The sequence below is a fragment of the Salmo salar genome, chromosome ssa12 (genome assembly GCF_905237065.1).
Source record: "Salmo salar chromosome ssa12, Ssal_v3.1, whole genome shotgun sequence".
NCBI classification, from domain to species: Eukaryota; Metazoa; Chordata; class Actinopteri; order Salmoniformes; family Salmonidae; genus Salmo; species Salmo salar.
This window is the reverse complement of record NC_059453.1, coordinates 12917501-12937500: the sequence shown is the minus strand read 5'-3', so window position 1 is coordinate 12937500 and position 20000 is coordinate 12917501. Positions and strand designations below refer to the sequence as shown.

At 45.6% G+C, this 20000-nt stretch overlaps 2 protein-coding genes across 3 annotated transcripts in view; both read right to left on the bottom strand.

The window, feature by feature from the left end:
* LOC106564216 (adhesion G protein-coupled receptor E5) overlaps positions 1 to 528 on the bottom strand; it is a 45280-nt gene extending 44752 nt beyond the window's left edge. Inside the window, exon 1 of one of the 2 annotated variants that reach the window (XM_045690740.1) lies at positions 208 to 528. In XM_045690740.1, coding sequence (XP_045546696.1) covers positions 208 to 238 — 31 coding nt within the window. In that variant the 5' untranslated portion in view covers positions 239 to 528. The remainder of the gene's footprint in view (positions 1 to 207) is intronic. The other variant, XM_045690741.1, reaches the window with a different exon arrangement.
* Positions 529 to 5573: 5045 nt separating this feature from the next.
* LOC106566240 (adhesion G protein-coupled receptor E5) overlaps positions 5574 to 20000 on the bottom strand; it is a 41471-nt gene continuing 27044 nt past the window's right edge. The window contains exons 10-17 of the mRNA XM_045690736.1: positions 19347 to 19532; positions 18568 to 18762; positions 15753 to 15874; positions 14913 to 15008; positions 14622 to 14780; positions 6739 to 6910; positions 6545 to 6646; positions 5574 to 6383 (exon numbers count right to left, since the gene is read on the bottom strand). Of these exons, the coding sequence (XP_045546692.1) occupies positions 6342 to 6383; positions 6545 to 6646; positions 6739 to 6910; positions 14622 to 14780; positions 14913 to 15008; positions 15753 to 15874; positions 18568 to 18762; positions 19347 to 19532 (1074 nt within the window). The 3' untranslated portion in view covers positions 5574 to 6341. The remainder of the gene's footprint in view (positions 6384 to 6544; positions 6647 to 6738; positions 6911 to 14621; positions 14781 to 14912; positions 15009 to 15752; positions 15875 to 18567; positions 18763 to 19346; positions 19533 to 20000) is intronic.

The window sequence follows — 20000 nt, the reverse complement described above, 5'->3', positions numbered from 1 at the left end:
ATTCCACCTTTCTATCTATTTGTCACTCTGTCACATGCACACATACAAACACACACACACACACACACACACACACACACACACACACACACACACACACACACACACACACACACACACACACACACACACACACACACACACACACACACACACACACAAACACACAGATAGTCAAGTTCCAAAGATATACAACGTTAGACTCACCCAGAATAAGTAGAAGAGTTCTGGACCCCATCTCAAAGACAGACTGGTATTATATCCACACCAGACAACTAGTAGGATCCTAATAAAACTAGTCACACAAGAAGAATCAGTCTCAGATTAAATCTGTTTTACAGTTGAATTCAGATTGAAGAAAATCCCAGTTTAACAAGGTTTTAATTCCGTATGATCCAGTGTGAGAAAATAAATACAATATTCCCTCACTTTAGGAAAGACACCTCTCAGTGTGAGCCACATGGAGTTAGAAAACAACTATTTAGCTCTCCTCTCCTCTCCCTCTCTCTGTTAAAGAACGCCTCCTCTCTCTCTTTTTCACACTCTTCCCCCCTTTCTCTCTGTTTCACCCTTATCTCTCTCTCTCCTTGTTCTCTTTTTCTGTTTTACCTCTTCTTCTCTTCTCCCCCTCTCTCTGTTAGAGCACGCCTCCTCTCTCTGTCTTCCCCTCTCTCTCTCTCTTACTCTCACTGAGAGAGAGAGAGCGAGAGAGAAAGAGAGAGAGAGAGAGTTATTCAACCAGATTAGCACTTTAAGCTTAGGCTCTTTTAAGACAACGTGTACATCCCAAATGACACCATCTTCCCTATATAGTGCACCAATTGTCAAAAGTAGTTCACTATAGGGAATACGGTGCCATTTGGGACACATCCAATATATCAATTAGTGATCGCCATGGGATATAGGCCTACTGGTAATACTAAGCCTGTTATTGGTGCAGAATGTATTCTTTCTGATGTCACATTGTAAAGTGTTCCAACAAGAGGGAACCTATCAACGAAACCATGTGGAATTGTTACTATTCTACTGATCTCCATGTTGCTGCCAATACAGGGATCTACCTGTAAAGAAAGTGAAGTAGGACAGAAGTCATTAGAGAAGGGATCTACTGTATAGAAAGTGAAGTAGGACAGAAGACATTAGAGAAGTGATATACTGTATAGAAAGTGGAGTAGGACAGAAGACATTAGAGAAGGGATCTACCTGTATAGAAAGTGGAGTAGGACAGAAGACATTAGAGAAGGGATCTACTGTATAGAAAGTGGAGTAGGACAGAAGACATTAGAGAAGGGATCTACTGTATAGAAAGTGAAGTAGGACAGAAGACATTAGAGAAGGGATCTACCTGTATAGAAAGTGGAGTAGGACAGAAGACATTAGAGAAGTGATCTACTGTATAGAAAGTGAAGTAGGACAGAAGACATTAGAGAAGGGATCTCAGGGTGGAAACTCACCATGGTCTGAGCAGGCCTCAACACATTCAGGTTAGACACAACTAGACATGCACGTCCTGCTATCATGGATCGATATGATTCATATCACTGTATGAATGTGGATGTCTTTACAAAAGCTTAACACACACACACACACACACACACACACACACACACACACACACACACACACACACACACACACACACACACACACACACACACACACATGCAGATATTATCTGTTGTATTAAAGTTGTTTTTGTGTGTGTATAATTCTAGTCCCAGAGGCTTATTGGTGTGTGTGTGTGTGTGTGTTTGTTGGTTTGTTTTTGTGTTTGCGTGTTTGTGTGTGTGTGGTAAGAAGACATCTACAGTAGGTTATTTGTAGCAACGTTTTATTGTGGCTAAAGCTACTGAAACAAACCCACCCTCTCTCTCTCACACACACACACACACACACACACACACACACACACACACACACACACACACACACACACACACACACACACACACACACACACACACACACACTACAGAGTACACAGTCAAGTACAACACCAAGTGTTTACATTCAGAACGGTGTTGATAAGAGGACATGAAAATGGTAAGTTCTTTAAAAGTATAAAATACACAACTTGTCGAAGTAAAAGTGCAACAGAATAGAATATAAAACATATGACATTGAATGTAGACATTGTTTAGATTATTTTAAGACTCTACTTTATCTCCATGGTTAGGCTGAGACCAAGGTCTAGGGTGGAACCTTAAAGGGGCAGCCTGGGATCCAAAAAGCAACAAACCGGTCATCCCACCACTTGTTGTGGTTAACAGCTGTGGGATGGGACTGGAGGAATTTAACCACTCTCAAAATCAAAGATGGAGCTCTGGATGCAAGGACTGACCATCCATGAGATCAACATGATAGTTTTAACCATGTTTTAAACCTTTACATCGTGTACAAACAATGGAGTAAAACAAGCTTATAGTTGGGCTTCTGATGGGGAACGACAGTTGACCTGTTCACAAGACAGTTTTAAGTTATATTCTTCAATGTTCTGATGGGGCACGACAGTTGACCTGGTCACAAGACAGTTTTAAGTAATATTCTACAATGTTCTGATGGGGCACGACAGTTGACCTGGTCACAAGACAGTTTTAAGTAATATTCTTCAATGTTCTGATGGGGCACGACAGTTGACCAGGTCACAAGACAGTTTTAAGTAATATTCTACAAGAACCAAGAGCAATAAATCACAAATTTAAAAGTAAAAAAACTGGATGTACCAATCCTGGAAGGCCCCTTTAATTTAGGTTTTGGTTTGGGTAAGCTGATCCTAGATCTGTGCCTAAGGACAACCTCGACAATGACTTAACTGTACAGTAATTTACTGTATTCTGATCCTAGATCTGTGCCTAAGGACCTCTACAATGGCTGAACTGAACAGTACATTTACTGTATTGTGATCCTAGATCTGTGCCTAAGGACGTCTAACATTGCTGAACTGTACAGTCATTTACTGTATTTTGATCCTAGATGTGAGCCTAAGGACCTCTACAATGGCAGAACTGTACAGTACATTGCTACTACTTTATTCTTAAACCTATACAACTATTGAAACAACTTTAACCCAACACCTAGCAACCTCATCAAGCTGTTCGGATCTCTTGGCATAACGGCTAATTTGTTAGGTTAGCAGTTGCTTTACCCAGGGTTAAGTCCAGGTCAGGATTGCTACACTGTATTTTGTTGGCCAGTGATAAACGAACCAATGGTTTTAAGATGGAGCTATGAGTGACAATCCCTGTTGCAGAATCCGGATTTCCGGATTTCCAATTTTCAGTTAATTCCCTGCTGATTCTGGGAGTCTTCCCACTGGGATTTCTAAAAAACCTGTTGATAAATGCTGTTTTTGGACAGAAGGACTGCAAGTGTTCACAACAAATCTTATAAACTCCAAGCATCTGCCTCTAACCCTAGGAAGCTCTTTTCTACCTTCTCCTCCCTCCTGAATCCTCCTCCCCCTCCCCCCCCTCCTCCCTCTCTGCGGATGACTTCGTCAACCATTTTGAAAAGAAGGTTGACGACATCCGATCCTCGTTTGCTAAGTCAAACGACACTGCTGGTCCTGCTCACACTGCCCTACCCTGTGCTTTGACCTCTTTCTCCCCTCTCTCTCCAGATGAAATCTCGCGTCTTGTGACGGCCGGCCGCCCAACAACCTGCCCACTTGACCCTATCCCCTCCTCTCTTCTCCAGACCATTTCCGGAGACCTTCTCCCCTACCTCACCTCGCTCATCAACTCATCCTTGACCGCTGGCTACGTCCCTTCCGTCTTCAAGAGAGCGAGAGTTGCACCCCTTCTGAAAAAACCTACACTCGATCCCTGCGATGTCAACAACTACAGACCAGTATCCCTTCTTTCCTTTCTCGCCAAAACTCTTGAACGTGCCGTCCTTGGCCAGCTCTCTTGCTATCTCTCTCAGAATGACCTTCTTGATCCTAATCAGTCAGGTTTCAAGACTGAGCATTCAACTGAGACTGCTCTTCTCTGTGTCACGGAGGCTCTCCGCACTGCTAAAGCTAACTCTCTCTCCTCTGCTCTCATCCTTCTAGACCTATCTGCTGCCTTTGATACCGTGAACCATCAGATCCTCCTCTCCACCCTCTCCGAGCTGGGCATCTCCGGCGCGGCCCACGCTTGGATTGCGTCCTACCTGACAGGTCGCTCCTACCAGGTGGCGTGGCGAGAATCTGTCTCCGCACCACGTGCTCTCACCACTGGTGTCCCCCAGGGCTCTGTTCTTGGCCCACTCCTATTCTCGCTATACACCAAGTCACTTGGCTCTGTCATATCCTCACATGGTCTCTCATATCATTGCTATGCAGATGACACACAATTAATCTTCTCCTTTCCCCCTTCTGACAACCAGGTGGCGAATCGCATCTCTGCATGTCTGGCAGACATATCAGTGTGGATGACGGATCACCACCTCAAGCTGAACCTTGGCAAGACGGAGCTGCTCTTCCTCCCTGGGAAGGACTGCCCGTTCCATGATCTCGCCATCACGGTTGACAACTCCCTTGTGTCCTCCTCCCAGAGTGCTAAGAGCCTTGGCGTGACCCTGGACAACACCCTGTCGTTCTCCACCAACATCAAGGCGGTGACCCGATCCTGTAGGCCTCACACAGGAAGCGGCGCAGGTCCTAATCCAGGCACTTGTCATCTCCCGTCTGGATTATTGCAACTCGCTGTTGGCTGGGCTCCCTGCCTGTGCCATTAAACCCCTACAACTCATCCAGAACGCCGCAGCCCGTCTGGTGTTCAACCTTCCCAAGTTCTCTCACGTCACCCCGCTCCTCCGCTCTCTCCACTGGCTTCCAGTCGAAGCTCGCATCCGCTACAAGACCATGGTGCTTGCCTACGGAGCTGTGAAGGGAACGGCACCTCCATACCTTCAGGCTCTGATCAGGCCCTACACCCAAACAAGGGCACTGCGTTCATCCACCTCTGGCCTGCTCGCCTCCCTACCTCTGAGGAAGCACAGTTCCCGCTCAGCCCAGTCAAAACTGTTCGCTGCTCTGGCACCCCAATGGTGGAACAAGCTCCCTCACGACGCCAGGACAGCGGAGTCAATCACCACCTTCCGGAGACACCTGAAACCCCACCTCTTTAAGGAATACCTGGGATAGGATAAAGTAATCCTTCTAACCCCCCCTTAAAAGATTTAGATGCACTATTGTAAAGTGGTTGTTCCACTGGATATTATAAGGTGAATGCACCAATTCGTAAGTCGCTCTGGATAAGAGCGTCTGCTAAATGACTTAAATGTAAATGTAAAATCTCATTATATACATAGAGGTGGCCATGGTAACACTTGATAATAACTATCATGAATAAACCTTTTATCGATTTATAAACTGTTTACAATTATATTTGTAAACATTTATAAGAATGTGTGAATATTACCAGCCTTCCATTCCTAAAAAATGTACAACATTTATAATAATTTATAAACATGTATATTCATTGATAAAGACTTATTCTTAAATGTTATTAATAAAGTGTTAAAGATAAATACACATTTACAGTATAACAGTCCATTAGGTCACAACTAACACATTTCTTCACATATCTTAGGTTTTTCCCTCTGGATTTATTTGTGTAGAAAAGTCACCATATCTTGTGCTCTTGGTAATAAATATTACTATAAATCTACCACATTCATGTAAAGGAAGGAAGCTTATGTTGTTCATGTTCATGGTTTCATTGAAGTGGTGTGAAATAGTACCTTTCTTTTATGGTTGGGATAATTACATAAAGAGGATATTCATTTGAATTGGATGACATAAATATCATATAGATTCCTATTGGATGACATAAAGATCATATAACTTTGATTGGATGACAAAGATGATATGGATTCCTATTGGATGACATGAAGATCATATAACTTCTAATTGGATGACAAAGATCATACGCATTCCTGTTGGATGACATGTAGATCACATAACTTCTGATTGGATAACCTAATGCTTGATAAGACATTGCTTAACATCAAGTTTGATATGAAGTGTCTAATCAGGGATGGAACTGAAGGGTTTTGTGCACTGGCCAACTTGGCTAGTGGACTAAAATTTTTACTATCCGGCAAGCTAGTTGGACACATTTCTACTAACCTGGCCTGAAAAGTTTTTCTGGGTTGTCACTATCTGGCCAATATGCTAAATCAGAAACCCTGCCCATTTCTACAGTGTATCTTAACCACACCGCAAAACGCAAAGCTTTGTTTTCATAAATGTTTACGATATCGACCATTTTGACTTTACAGTTTGGCCATCTAGTGGGAACCTTTGTCATGGGAGGAGGGGTAAAGAGGTGCATTATGGGGGTTTGGTGACATCATATCTGCGACTCCACCGTGTTCTCTGCGCTCCTTGACCCCTAGGACAGACAAAGGTCAAAGGACAGAGGTTAACTTAATGAAAGTGGTTCGTGTGTGTATGTACATATATGTGTGTGTGTGTGTGTGTGTGTGTGTGTGTGTGTGTGTGTGTGTGTGTGTGTGTGTGTGTGTGTGTGTGTGTGTGTGTGTGTGTGTGTACCTGGGATTGGCTGGAAGAAGGGTTGGTAGTGCTGACCTCTGAATATCTCTTCTTCTGTGGTGTGCAGATACAGGACAGCAGCTTGCAATACTCCTCTCTCACCTGATGGGGGCAGCAGAGCACAGTGTTACACACACACAACACACACACACACACACACACACACACACACCCCATTCCATACCATACCATACCGTTTTGTTCAGTAGGCAGTGCATGATGAACAGCAGAGCTCCCTGTAGAGAGTTGAGGATAGTGAAGAGATATGTCATGACCACTGTCCCCTCCTCTTGGAACTGGAACACTCCAAATATCCACATAGTACCCAACACACACAGCTGGGCCACTGCTGTCACTGTGAACACCCTGGAGAGAGAGAGGGAGGAGGAGGGAAGGAGGGAGGAGGAGGGGGGGAAGAGGGAAGGAGGAGGAGGGAGAAGGGGGAGGGGGGAGGAGGGGGGAGGAGGGAAGGAGGAGGAGGAGGGAGGAGGAGGGGGTGAGGGTGGTGTGGGAGGAGGGAGGAGGAGGGGGAGGAAGGGAGGAGGAAAGGAGGGAGGGAGGAGGAAAGTGGGGAGGAGGGAGGGAGGATGAGGGAGGAGGGGGGGAGGAAGGAAGGAGGGAGGGAGGGAGGAGGAGGGTGGAGGGAGGAGAAGTAAGGAGAGTGGTGGAGAGAGGAGAAGGAAGGAGGGTAGAGGGGGAAGGAGGTGGGAGAACAGGGGGGAGGGAGGGGGGAGGACAAAGAGAGAGAGGGAGGAGGAGGGGGAAAGAAGGAGGAGGAAGGGGAAGGAAAGAGGAGGGAGGGGGAGGAAAGAGGAGGGAGGGGGAGGAGGGGGGAAGAGAGGGAGGAGGAGGAAGAGAGGGAGAAGTGGAGAGCTAAATAGTTGTTTTCTAACTCCATGTGGCTCACACTGAGAGGTCTCTCTAGAATATTTTATTTATTTTCTCACACTGAGAGGTCTCCCTCCTAAAGAGAGGGAATATTGTATTTCGTTAATAACATCTGCTCCCCATCATTATACAACCCTGCTCACCATTGCTATTCACACCTACTCCCCATTATTAATAACACCTGCTCCCCATCGTTATGCACATCTGCTCCCCATCGTTATTAGCACCTGCTCCCCATTGTTATGCAAATCTTCTCCCTATCATTATGCACATCTTCTCCCCATCGTTACGCACACCTGTTCCCCGTCGTTATTCACACCTGCTCCCCATCATTTTTCAGCCTGCTCCCATCGTTATTCACACCTGCTCCCCATCGTTATGCACACCTGCTCCCCATCAGTAATAACACCTGCTCCCCCATCATTAATAACATCTGCTCCCCATCATTATACACCCCTGCTCCCCATTGATATTCACACCTACTCCCAATCATTAATAATACCTGCTCCCATCGTTATTCACACCTGCTCCCCATCGTTTTGCACACCAGCTCCCCATCAGTAATAACACCTGCTCCCCCATCGTTAATAACATCTGCTCCCCATCATTATACACCCCTGCTCCCCATTGATATTCACACCTACTCCCAATCATTAACCTCTCTAGGGTAGGGGGCAGTATTTGCACGGCCGAATAAAAAATGTACCCGATTTAATCTGGTTATTACTACTGCCCAGAAACTTGAATATGCATATAATTGTTTGATTTAGATAGAAAACACCCTAAAGTTTCTAAAACTGTTTGAATGGTGTCTGTGAGTATAACAGAACTCATATGGCAGGCAAAAACCTGAGAAGATTCTGTACAGGAAGTGCCCTCTCTGACCATTTCTTGGCCTTCTACACTCTCTTTATTGAATACAAAGGATCTCTGCTGTAACGTGACACTTTGTAAGGCTCCCATAGGCTCTCAGAAGGCGCCAGAACGTTGAATGATGACTTTGCAGCCCATGGCTGAAAAACAGTAGCGCATTTGGTAAGTGGTCGATCTGAGAACAATGAGACGGGGGCGCGCGTGCACGTGAAGAGTCCATTTTAGATTTTGAGTCTTTGAACGAAAACAGGGTTTCCCGGGCGGAATATTATCGCTTTTTACGAGAAAAATCGCATAAAAACTGATTTTAAACAGCGTTTGACATGCTTCGAAGTACGGTAATGGAATATTTAGAAATTTTTTGTTACGATACGCGTCCGCGCGTCACCGTTCGGATAGTGTCTTGAACGCAAGAACAAAACAGAGGATATTTGAACATAACTATGGATTATTTTGAACCAAAACAACATTTGTGGATGAAGTAGAAGTCCTGGGAGTGCATTCTGACGAAGAACAGCAAAGGTAATCCAATTTTTCTTATAGTAAATCTGAGTTTGGTGAGTGCCAAACTTGGTGGGTGTCAAAATAGCTAGCCCGTGATGGCGAGCTATCTACTCAGAATATTGCAAAATGTGTTTTTGCCAAAAAGCTATTTTAAAATCGGACATAGCGATTGCATAAAGGAGTTCTGTATCTATAATTCTTAAAATAATTGTTATGTTTTTTGTGAACGTTTATCGTGAGTAATTTAGTAAATTCACCGGAAGTTTGCGGTGGGTATGCTAGTTCTGAACGTCACATGCTAATGTAAAAAGCTGGTTTTTGATATAAATATGAACTTGATTGAACAAAACATGCATGTATTGTATAACATAATGTCCTAGGAGTGTCATCTGATGAAGATCATCAAAGGTTAGTGCTGCATTTAGCTGTGGTTTTGGTTTTTGTGACATTATATGCTAGCTTGAAAAATGGGTGTCTGATTATTTCTGGCTGTGTACTCTGCTGACATAATCTAATGTTTTGCTTTCGTTGTAAAGCCTTTTTGAAATCGGACAGTGTGGTTAGATTAACGAGAGTCTTGTCTTTAAAATGGTGTAAAATAGTCATATGTTTGAGAAATTGAAGTAATAGCATTTATAAGGTATTTGAATATCGCGCCACGGGATTCCACTGGCTGTTGAGTAGGTGGGACGATTTCGTCCCACATACCCTAGAGAGGTTAATAATACCTACTCCCCATCATTATGCACATCTGCTCCCCATTGTTATTAGCACCTGCTCCCAATCATTATGCAAATCTGCTCCCCATCGTTATGCACATCTGCTCCCCATCAGTATTAGCACCTACTCCCCATCATTATGCAAATCTGCTCCCCATCATTGTGCACATCTTCTCCCCATCGGTATTAGCACCTGCTCCCCATCTTTATGCAAACCTGTTCCCCATCTTTATGCACACCTACTCCCCATTATTAATAACACCTGCTCCCCATCTTTAGGCACATCTGCTCCCCATCATTATTAGCACCTTCTCCCTGTCGTTATGCAAATCTGCTCCCCATCATTATGCACACCTACTCCCCATCGTTATTAGCAACTGCTCCCCATCATTATGCAAACTTGCTCCCCATCGTTATGCACACCCACTCCCCATCATTAATAACACCTAATCCCATCGTTATTAGCAACTGCTCCCAATCATTATGCAAACCTGCTCCCCATCGTTATGCACACCCACTCCCCATCATTAATAACACCTGCTCCCCATCTTAATGCACATCTGCTCCCGAACGTTATTAGCACCTGCTCCCCATAGTTATGCACACCCGCTCCCCATCGTTATGCACACCTGCACCCCATTGTTATACACCACTGCTTCCCATCGTTATGCACGCATGCTCCCCATCGTTATGTATAGCTGAACTTCATCATTACGCATACCAGCTCCCAATCATTATGCACACCTCCTCCACATCGTTATGTACACCTGGGAGGGAGGAGGGGGGAGGGGAAGGAAGGAGGGAGGGAGGAGGTGGGAGGATGAAGGAGGAAGGGGAAGGATGAAAGAGGGGGGAGGAAGGATGAAGGAGGGGGAAGGGGGGAGGAAGGAGAGGGGTGGAAGGGAGAGAGGAGAAGGAAGGAGGGTAGAGGGGGAGGGAGGAGGAGGGAGGGAGAGGAAGGAGGAGGGAGGGAGAGAGAGAAAGAAGGAGGGAGGGGGAGGAGGAGGGAAGAGAGGGAGGAGGAGGGAGAGAGGGTGGAGGAGGGGGAGTTGAGAAGGGGAGAGAGTTGAGAAGGAAGGAGGGAAGAGGGGAAGGGAGGAGGAGGGGGAGGGAGAGAGTTTTACTTTAAAAAATCCTACTAAACACAGGTCCTGGCAACCATTGTTATGCACCCCTCCTCCCCATCATTATGCACCCCTTCTCCCCATCATTATTCACCCCTCCCCCCATCATTATGCACCCCTCCTCCCCATCATTATTCACCCCTCCTCCCCATCGTTATTCACATCTGCTCCCCACCATTAATAATATCTGCTCCCCATAGTTACGCACACCTACTCCCCATCGTTATGCAAACCTGCTCCCCATTGCTATGCAAATCTGTTCCCCATCGTTATGCACACATTCTCCCCATCGTTATGCACACCCACTCCCCATCATTAATAACACCTGCTCCCCATCTTAATGCACATCTGCTCCCGAACGTTATTAGCACCTGCTCCCCATAGTTATGCACACCCGCTCCCCATCGTTATGCACACCTGCACCCCATTGTTATACACCACTGCTTCCCATCGTTATGCACGCATGCTCCCCATCGTTATGTATAGCTGAACTTCATCATTACGCATACCAGCTCCCAATCATTATGCACACCTCCTCCACATCGTTATGTACACCTGGGAGGGAGGAGGGGGGAGGGGAAGGAAGGAGGGAGGGAGGAGGTGGGAGGATGAAGGAGGAAGGGGAAGGATGAAAGAGGGGGAGGAAGGATGAAGGAGGGGGAAGGGGGAGGAAGGAGAGGGGTGGAAGGGAGAGAGGAGAAGGAAGGAGGGTAGAGGGGGAGGGAGGAGGAGGGAGGGAGAGGAAGGAGGAGGGAGGGAGAGAGAGAAAGAAGGAGGGAGGGGGGAGGAGGAGGGAAGAGAGGGAGGAGGAGGGAGAGAGGGTGGAGGAGGGGGGAGTTGAGAAGGGGAGAGAGTTGAGAAGGAAGGAGGGAAGAGGGGAAGGGAGGAGGAGGGGGAGGGAGAGAGTTTTACTTTAAAAAATCCTACTAAACACAGGTCCTGGCAACCATTGTTATGCACCCCTCCTCCCCATCATTATGCACCCCTTCTCCCCATCATTATTCACCCCTCCCCCCATCATTATGCACCCCTCCTCCCCATCATTATTCACCCCTCCTCCCCATCGTTATTCACATCTGCTCCCCACCATTAATAATATCTGCTCCCCATAGTTACGCACACCTACTCCCCATCGTTATGCAAACCTGCTCCCCATTGCTATGCAAATCTGTTCCCCATCGTTATGCACACATTCTCCCCACCGTTATGCACACCTGATCCACACTGTGGAGGTGGAGGGGGAGGAGGAGAGTTTTAGTACAACTTACAATTTCTACTAACCACCGGTCCTGGCAACCATCATTATGCACCCCTGCTCCCCATCGTTATGCACATCTGCTCCCCATTGTTATGCACACCTACTCCCCATCGGTAATAACACTTGCTCCCCATCATTTTTCACATCTGCTCCCCATCGTTATTAGCACCTACTCCCCATTGTTATGCACACCTACTCCCCATCGTTATGCACACCTGCTCCCCATCGTTATGCACACCTGTTCCCCATCGTTATGCACATCTGCTCCCCATCGTTATGCACACCTGTTCCCCATCGTTATGCACATCTGCTCCCCATCGTTACGCACACCTGCTCCCCATCGTTATGCAAACCTGCTCCCCATTGCTATGCACATCTGTTCCCCATCGTTATGCACACCTACTCCCAATTGTTTTGCACCAATGCTCGCCATTGTTATGCACACCTGTTCCCCATCGTTATGCACACCTATTCCCCATCGTTATGCACACATATTCCCCATCGTTATTCACATCTGCTCCCCATCATTAATAACACCTGCTCCCAATCGTTATTCACCCCTGCTCCCCATCGTTATGCACACATTCTCCCCACCGTTATGCACACCTGATCCACATTGTGGAGGTGGAGGGGGAGGAGGAGAGTTTTAGTACAATTTACAATTTCTACTAACCACCGGTCCTGGCAACCATCATTATGCACCCCTGCTCCCCATCGTTATGCACATCTGCTCCCCATTGTTATGCACACCTACTCCCCATCGGTAATAACACCTGCTCCCCATCATTTTTCACATCTGCTCCCCATCGTTATTAGCACCTACTCCCCATTGTTATGCACACCTACTCCCCATCGTTATGCACACCTGCTCCCCATCGTTATGCACACCTGTTCCCCATCGTTATGCACATCTGCTCCCCATCGTTATGCACACCTGTTCCCCATCGTTATGCACATCTGCTCCCCATCGTTACGCACACCTGCTCCCCATCGTTATGCAAACCTGCTCCCCATTGCTATGCACATCTGTTCCCCATCGTTATGCACACCTACTCCCAATTGTTTTGCACCAATGCTCGCCATTGTTATGCACACCTGTTCCCCATCGTTATGCACACCTATTCCCCATCGTTATGCACACATATTCCCCATCGTTATTCACATCTGCTCCCCATCATTAATAACACCTGCTCCCAATCGTTATTCACCCCTGCTCCCCATCGTTATGCACACATTCTCCCCACCGTTATGCACACCTGATCCACATTGTGGAGGTGGAGGGGGAGGAGGAGAGTTTTAGTACAACTTACAATTTCTACTAACCACCGGTCCTGGCAACCATCATTATGCACCCCTGCTCCCCATCGTTATGCACATCTGCTCCCCATTGTTATGCACACCTACTCCCCATCGGTAATAACACCTGCTCCCCATCATTTTTCACATCTGCTCCCCATCGTTATTAGCACCTACTCCCCATTGTTATGCACACCTACTCCCCATCGTTATGCACACCTGCTCCCCATCGTTATGCACACCTGTTCCCCATCGTTATGCACATCTGCTCCCCATCGTTATGCACACCTGTTCCCCATCGTTATGCACATCTGCTCCCCATCGTTACGCACACCTGCTCCCCATCGTTATGCAAACCTGCTCCCCATTGCTATGCACATCTGTTCCCCATCGTTATGCACACCTACTCCCAATTGTTTTGCACCAATGCTCGCCATTGTTATGCACACCTGTTCCCCATCGTTATGCACACCTATTCCCCATCGTTATGCACACCTATTACCCATCGTTATTCACATCTGCTCCCCATCATTAATAACACCTGCTCCCAATCGTTATTCACCCCTGCTCCCCATCGTTATGCACACATTCTCCCCACCGTTATGCACACCTGATCCACATTGTGGAGGTGGAGGGGGAGGAGAGTTTTAGTACAACTTACAATTTCTACTAACCACCGGTCCTGGCAACCATCATTATGCACCCCTGCTCCCCATCGTTATGCACATCTGCTCCCCATTGTTATGCACACCTACTCCCCATCGGTAATAACACCTGCTCCCCATCATTTTTCACATCTGCTCCCCATCGTTATTAGCACCTACTCCCCATTGTTATGCACACCTACTCCCCATCGTTATGCACACCTGCTCCCCATCGTTATGCACACCTGTTCCCCATCGTTATGCACATCTGCTCCCCATCGTTATGCACACCTGTTCCCCATCGTTATGCACATCTGCTCCCCATCGTTATGCACACCTGTTCCCCATCATTATGCACACCTGCTCCCCATCGCTATGTACACCTGGACTTCATCATTACGCACACCTGCTCCCCATCGTTATTAGCACCTACTCCCCATTGTTATGCACACCTACTCCCCATCGTTATGCACACCTGCTCCCCATCGTTATGCACACCTGTTCCCCATCGTTATGCACATCTGCTCCCCATCATTACGCACACCTGCTCCCCATCGTTATGCACACCTGTTCCCCGTCGTTATTCACACCTGCTTCCTGAATCCTAGTCTCTCTCTCTCTCTCTCTCTCTCTCTCTCTCTCTCTCTCTCTCTCTCTCTCTCTCTCTCTCTCTCTCTCTCTCTCTCTCTCTCTCTCTCTCTCTCTCTCTCTCTCTCTCTCTCTCTCTCTCTCTCTCTCTCTCTCTCTCTCTCTCTCTCTCTCCTTACTTACTTGATCTTGTGTAGGTTGGAGAGGTTAGTGTTGAGACTAGAGAACTTCTGTGCCAGCCTCCAGACAGTGATGATGAAGAAGAAAGCATTGAGGATGATGATGGTGCACACTGGGCCGAAGAAACTCCAGATGAATCCTCTCTCCAGAGACAACCAACAGCTGACAGAGAAACACAGAGAGGATAACATTAGATTTGGGTTATATACATGTTATATCTATGACTATTTACATTTATTGTGTTACGTTTTATTTTATTCACACACACACATACAGTTAGAGACTCAGACTCACTGTTGTGTGGTACCGTATCCATCTGGGTAGGTGATAGCAGAGATGATGACTATAGCCAGTGGCAGTCCATATCCCACAGCATACAGGTACAGAGGTCTACAGTAAGAAGAAGAATCACAGAGCTTCATAAAATACAGGTACAGAGGTCTACAGTAAGAAGAAGAATCACAGAGCTTCATAAAATACAGGTAAAGAGGTTTACAGTAAGAAGAAGAATCACATAGCTTCATAAAATACAGGTACAGAGATCTACAGTAAGAAGAAGAATCACAGAGCTTCATAAAATACAGGTACAGAGGTTTACAGTAAGAAGAAGAATCACATAGCTTCATAAAATACAGGTACAGAGGTCTACAGTAAGAAGAAGAATCACAGAGCTTCATAAAATACAGGTACAGAGGTCTACAGTAAGAAGAAGAATCACAGAGCTTCATAAAATACAGGTACAGAGGTCTACAGTAAGAAGAAGAATCACAGCGCTTCATAAAATACAGGTACAGAGATTTATGATATTAATAATTACAATAATAACAATATTATTTGTAATAAGCAATAATAATTATTATTATTTATTTATTTGTATATCATATCACATATAAGAATGCAGCTCAAGCTCTTCATAAAATAGCAAAATATAATAAAACAAAGTTGTAAGAAATATATATAATAAAATAGAAGATATAATAGATAAGGAATATAAAACACATTTAAAATAAAATATACATTATACTACATTTATAAATATAAATATAAGATGAATGTGTAATGAAAATATACACAAAAATATACTCTAAATATATACTAAGACATAATAATTTATTGAGTAAATATATCCAATACCTTATGGTTGTGTTGAAGACCAGGACCACCATGAGGTAGAGCTGAACCCCCTCTAACAACATCCAACTGAAGGATCCTAGAAAGAACAGGTGGAGGAGACCGGCTACAACCCTACATCCTCCCTGAGAGAGGAGAGGAGAGGAGAGGAGAGGAGAGGAGAGGAGAGGAGAGGAGAGGAGAGGAGAGGAGAGGAGAGGAGAGGAGAGGAGAGGAGAGGAGAGGAGAGGAGAGGAGAGGAGAGGAGAGGAGAGGAGAGGAGAGGAGAGGAGAGGAGAGGAGAGGAGAGGAGAAGAGGACAGGGGGAAGAGGAGAGGAAGACAGGGGGAGGAGAGGGGCAAGGGAGAAGGAAGGAGGAGAGGAGAGGAGGGAGGAGAGGACAGGGGGAAGAGGAGAGGAAGACAGGGGGAGGAGAGGGGCAAGAGAGAAGGAAGGAGGAGAGGAGGAGATGGGAGGAGTGATGGCTAAAGTTAACACTGGCTAAATTTGTAGTGGCTATAAGGAAAACTGAACCATGGATTCCAGATTCTCCTGGCCCATAGACTTTCAGGGTGAGGAACCATCTAACATGATTAAGTTAGAAAACACTGAACTCATCCTTTAAATGTGTTTGTTCACCTTGTTCTTTGTCCGTTTACCCACCTTGTTCTTTGTTCGTTACCCACCTTGTTCTTTGTCCGTTTACCCACCTTGTTCTTTGTTCGTTACCCACCTTGCTCTTTGTCCGTTACCCACATTGCTCTTTGTCCGTTAACCTGTTGGGGTTAGGGGGCAGTATTTTCACGGCCAGATAAAAAACGTACCCGATTTAAACTGGTTACTACTCTTGCCCAGAAACGAGAATATGCATATAATTAGTAGATTTGGATAGAAAACGCTCTAAAGTTTCTAAAACTGTTTGAATGGTGTCTGTGAGTATAACAGAACTCATATGGCAGGCCAAAACCTGAGAAGATTCCATACAGGAAGTGCCCTGTCTGACAATTTGTTGTCGTTCTGTTGTATCTCTATCGAAAATACAGCATCTGTGCTGTAACGTGACACTTTCTAAGGCTTCCATTGGCTCTCTAAAGCCGCCAGGAAGTGGAATGTGGTGTCTGCTGTCGCTGGGCAAAGAACAGCAGCAGAGTTTGTAAGTGGTCAGCCTGGGGACAGTGAGACTGAGATGCGCGTTCACGAGACTTCTCCATTTTTTTTATTTCAGCCTTTGAATGAATACAACATCGCCCGGTTGGAATATTATTGCTATTTTACGAGAAAAATCGCATAAAAATTGATTTTAAACAGCGTTTGACATGCTTCTAAGTACGGTAATGGAATATTTTAGAAGTTTTTGTCACGTAATGTGCTCGCGCGTTACCCTTCGGATAGTGACCTGAACGCACGAACAAAACGGAGGTATTTGGATATAACTATGGATTATTTGGAACCAAAACAACGTTTGTTGTTGAAGTAGAAGTCCTGGGAGAGCATTCTGACAAAGAACAGCAAAAGTAATCCAATTTTTCTAATAGTAATTCTGAGTTTAGTGAGCCCCGAACTTGGTGGGTGTCAAATTAGCTAGCCTGTGATGGCCGAGCTATGTATTCAGAATATGTGATGTTCAGAACTGGCATACCCACCGCAAACTTCCGGTGAATTTACTAAATTACTCATGATAAACGTTGACAAAAAAACATAACAATTACTTTAAGAATTATAGATACAGTACTCCTTTATGCAATCGCGGTGTCAGATTTTAAAATAGCTTTTCGGTGAAAGCACATTTTGCAATATTCTGAGTAGATAGCCCGGCCATCATGGCTAGCTAATTTGACACCCACCAAGTTTGGCCTTCACCAAACTCAGATTTACTATAAGAAAAATTGGATTACCTTTGCTGTTCTTCGTCAGAATGCACTCCCAGGACTTCTACTTCAACAACAAATGTTGTTTTGGTTCGAAATAATCCATAGTTATATCCAAATAGCTCTGTTTTGTTCGTGCATTCAAGTCACTATCCGAAGGGTGACGCGCCGGCGCATTTCGTGACAAAAAATTTCAAAATATTCCATTACCGTACTTCAAAGCATGTCAAGATTCTGGGCAGGAGTAGTAACCAGATTAAATCGGGTATGTTTTTTATCCGGCCGGGAAAATACTGCACCCTATCCCAAACAGGTTAAAAGGGTGTAAAATAGTGAGAAATTGAAGTTATAGCATTTTTGAGGTATTTGTATTTCGCGCCACGCGATTCCACTGGCTGTTGACTAGCCCATAGAAGTTAACCACATTGTTCTTTGTTCGTTACCCACCTTGTTCTTTGTTCGTTACCCACCTTGTTCTTTGTCCGTTACCCACCTTGTTCTTTGTCCGCTTCCCACATTGTTCTTTGTCCGTTACCCACCTTGTTCTTTGTTCGTTACCCACCTTGTTCTTTGTTCGTTACCCACCTTGTTCTTTGTTCGTTACCCACCTTGTTCTTTGTTCGTTACCCACCTTGTTCTTTGTTCGTTACCCACCTTGTTCTTTGTCCGCTTCCCACATTGTTCTTTGTCCGTTACCCACCTTGTTCTTTGTTCGTTACCCACCTTGTTCTTTGTTCGTTACCCACCTTGTTCTTTGTTCGTTACCCACCTTGTTCTTTGTTCGTTACCCACCTTGTTCTTTGTTCGTTACCCACCTTGTTCTTTGTCCGCTTCCCACCTTGTTCTTTGTTCGTTACCCACCTTGTTCTTTGTTCGTTACCCACCTTGTTCTGTGTGTGTGAGATGCTTGTGTGGAAGACACACACAAACACATACACACACACACACAGTCCCCACATCCCTACACCCACCTTGCTCTGTGTGTGAGAGATGCCGCTGAGGAAGACGAGGTCAGCGATGAAGAGGCAGACACAGAGGTGGAGGTGGATGGTGGTGCGTGTCCCCTGGATGGACCGACACAGCCAGAAGGTCAGGATGCACAGCAACAGACACACCACCGACACCGACAGACCCAGCCACGTCAACAGACGCAGCTCAAAGGTGTTCTGGAGGGAGGGAGGGAGGGAGGGAGGGAGGGAGGGAGGGAGGGAGGGAGGGAGGGAGGGAGAGAGGGAGGGAGGGAGGGAGGGAGGGAGGGAGGGAGGGAGGGAGGGAGGGAGGGAGGGAGGGAGGGAGGGAGGGAGGGAGGGAGGGAGGGAGGGAGGGAGGGAACAAATCAAATGTTGATAATTTCACCCATATCTATTACCACAGTGTGCCATCACAGCAGCAAGACCTGTTGCCACAAGAAAAGGACAACCAGTAATGAACATTATTTGTTTATATAGTTTCCCTTTTGTACTTTACTATTTGCACATCCTTATAACACTGAACTTAGACATAATATAACATTTGTGTAATGTTTACTGTTCATTTTTTATTGTTTATTTCACTTGTATTGATTATCTATCCATGGCAATAAAGCCTCAGTTGGATAACGTGTCAACCTGCAACAACACAGCCTTTAACTCATTGTGTGTGTGTGTGTGTGTGTGTGTGTGTGTGTGTGTGTGTGTGTGTGTGTGTGTGTGTGTGTATATATGTGTGTATATATGTGTGTATACGTGTGTATATATGTGTGTGTTTATACCTGTACAGGGTAGAGGGCCATGAGAACAGCGAAGCTGCTAAGGTGGGTACAGGAACACACGGTGTGTGTAGCGTTAGACGTGACTTTGGTACAGCCACGCCTTGACCACGCCCCTCCCTCTTCCTGGACACGCCCCTCCGACCAGAACACACAGGTATAGTTCATTTCTGATGACTCCGCCCTCACCTGGGGTTGGGAAAGAGAGCGAGAGAGAGAGAGAGAGAGAGACAGCAATGGAGACAGAGACAGAGAGAGAGAGCAAGAGAGAGAGAAAGAGGGAGAGAGAGACAAAAAGGAGAGAGAGAGACAGGAGGATGAAACATTGGTTAAGTACTTCTTAGACAACTGTTTCTTGATTTCAGAAGGCAGCAAGAGCTAAAGAACATTATTATCTGTTAGGACATCGTCTGTGATCAGTTTCCATCCAACCTTTTTAGGCGAGTAAAGTACATGTGGGATAAAAAATGTCATGACAGGCCTGATGGAAACAGAACAATCGTTGGTAAACTTTCCAACTGTCGACCAAACTAATTACAAGGAAATGCTTTTATACACAAATATCGATATAATAACCATCATATCAAAGTAAACTTGGAGTCAAGTGGTGGTATGTTGTGTGGTCCTCTGGTAGGAACCAAACACTGTGTTCCACAG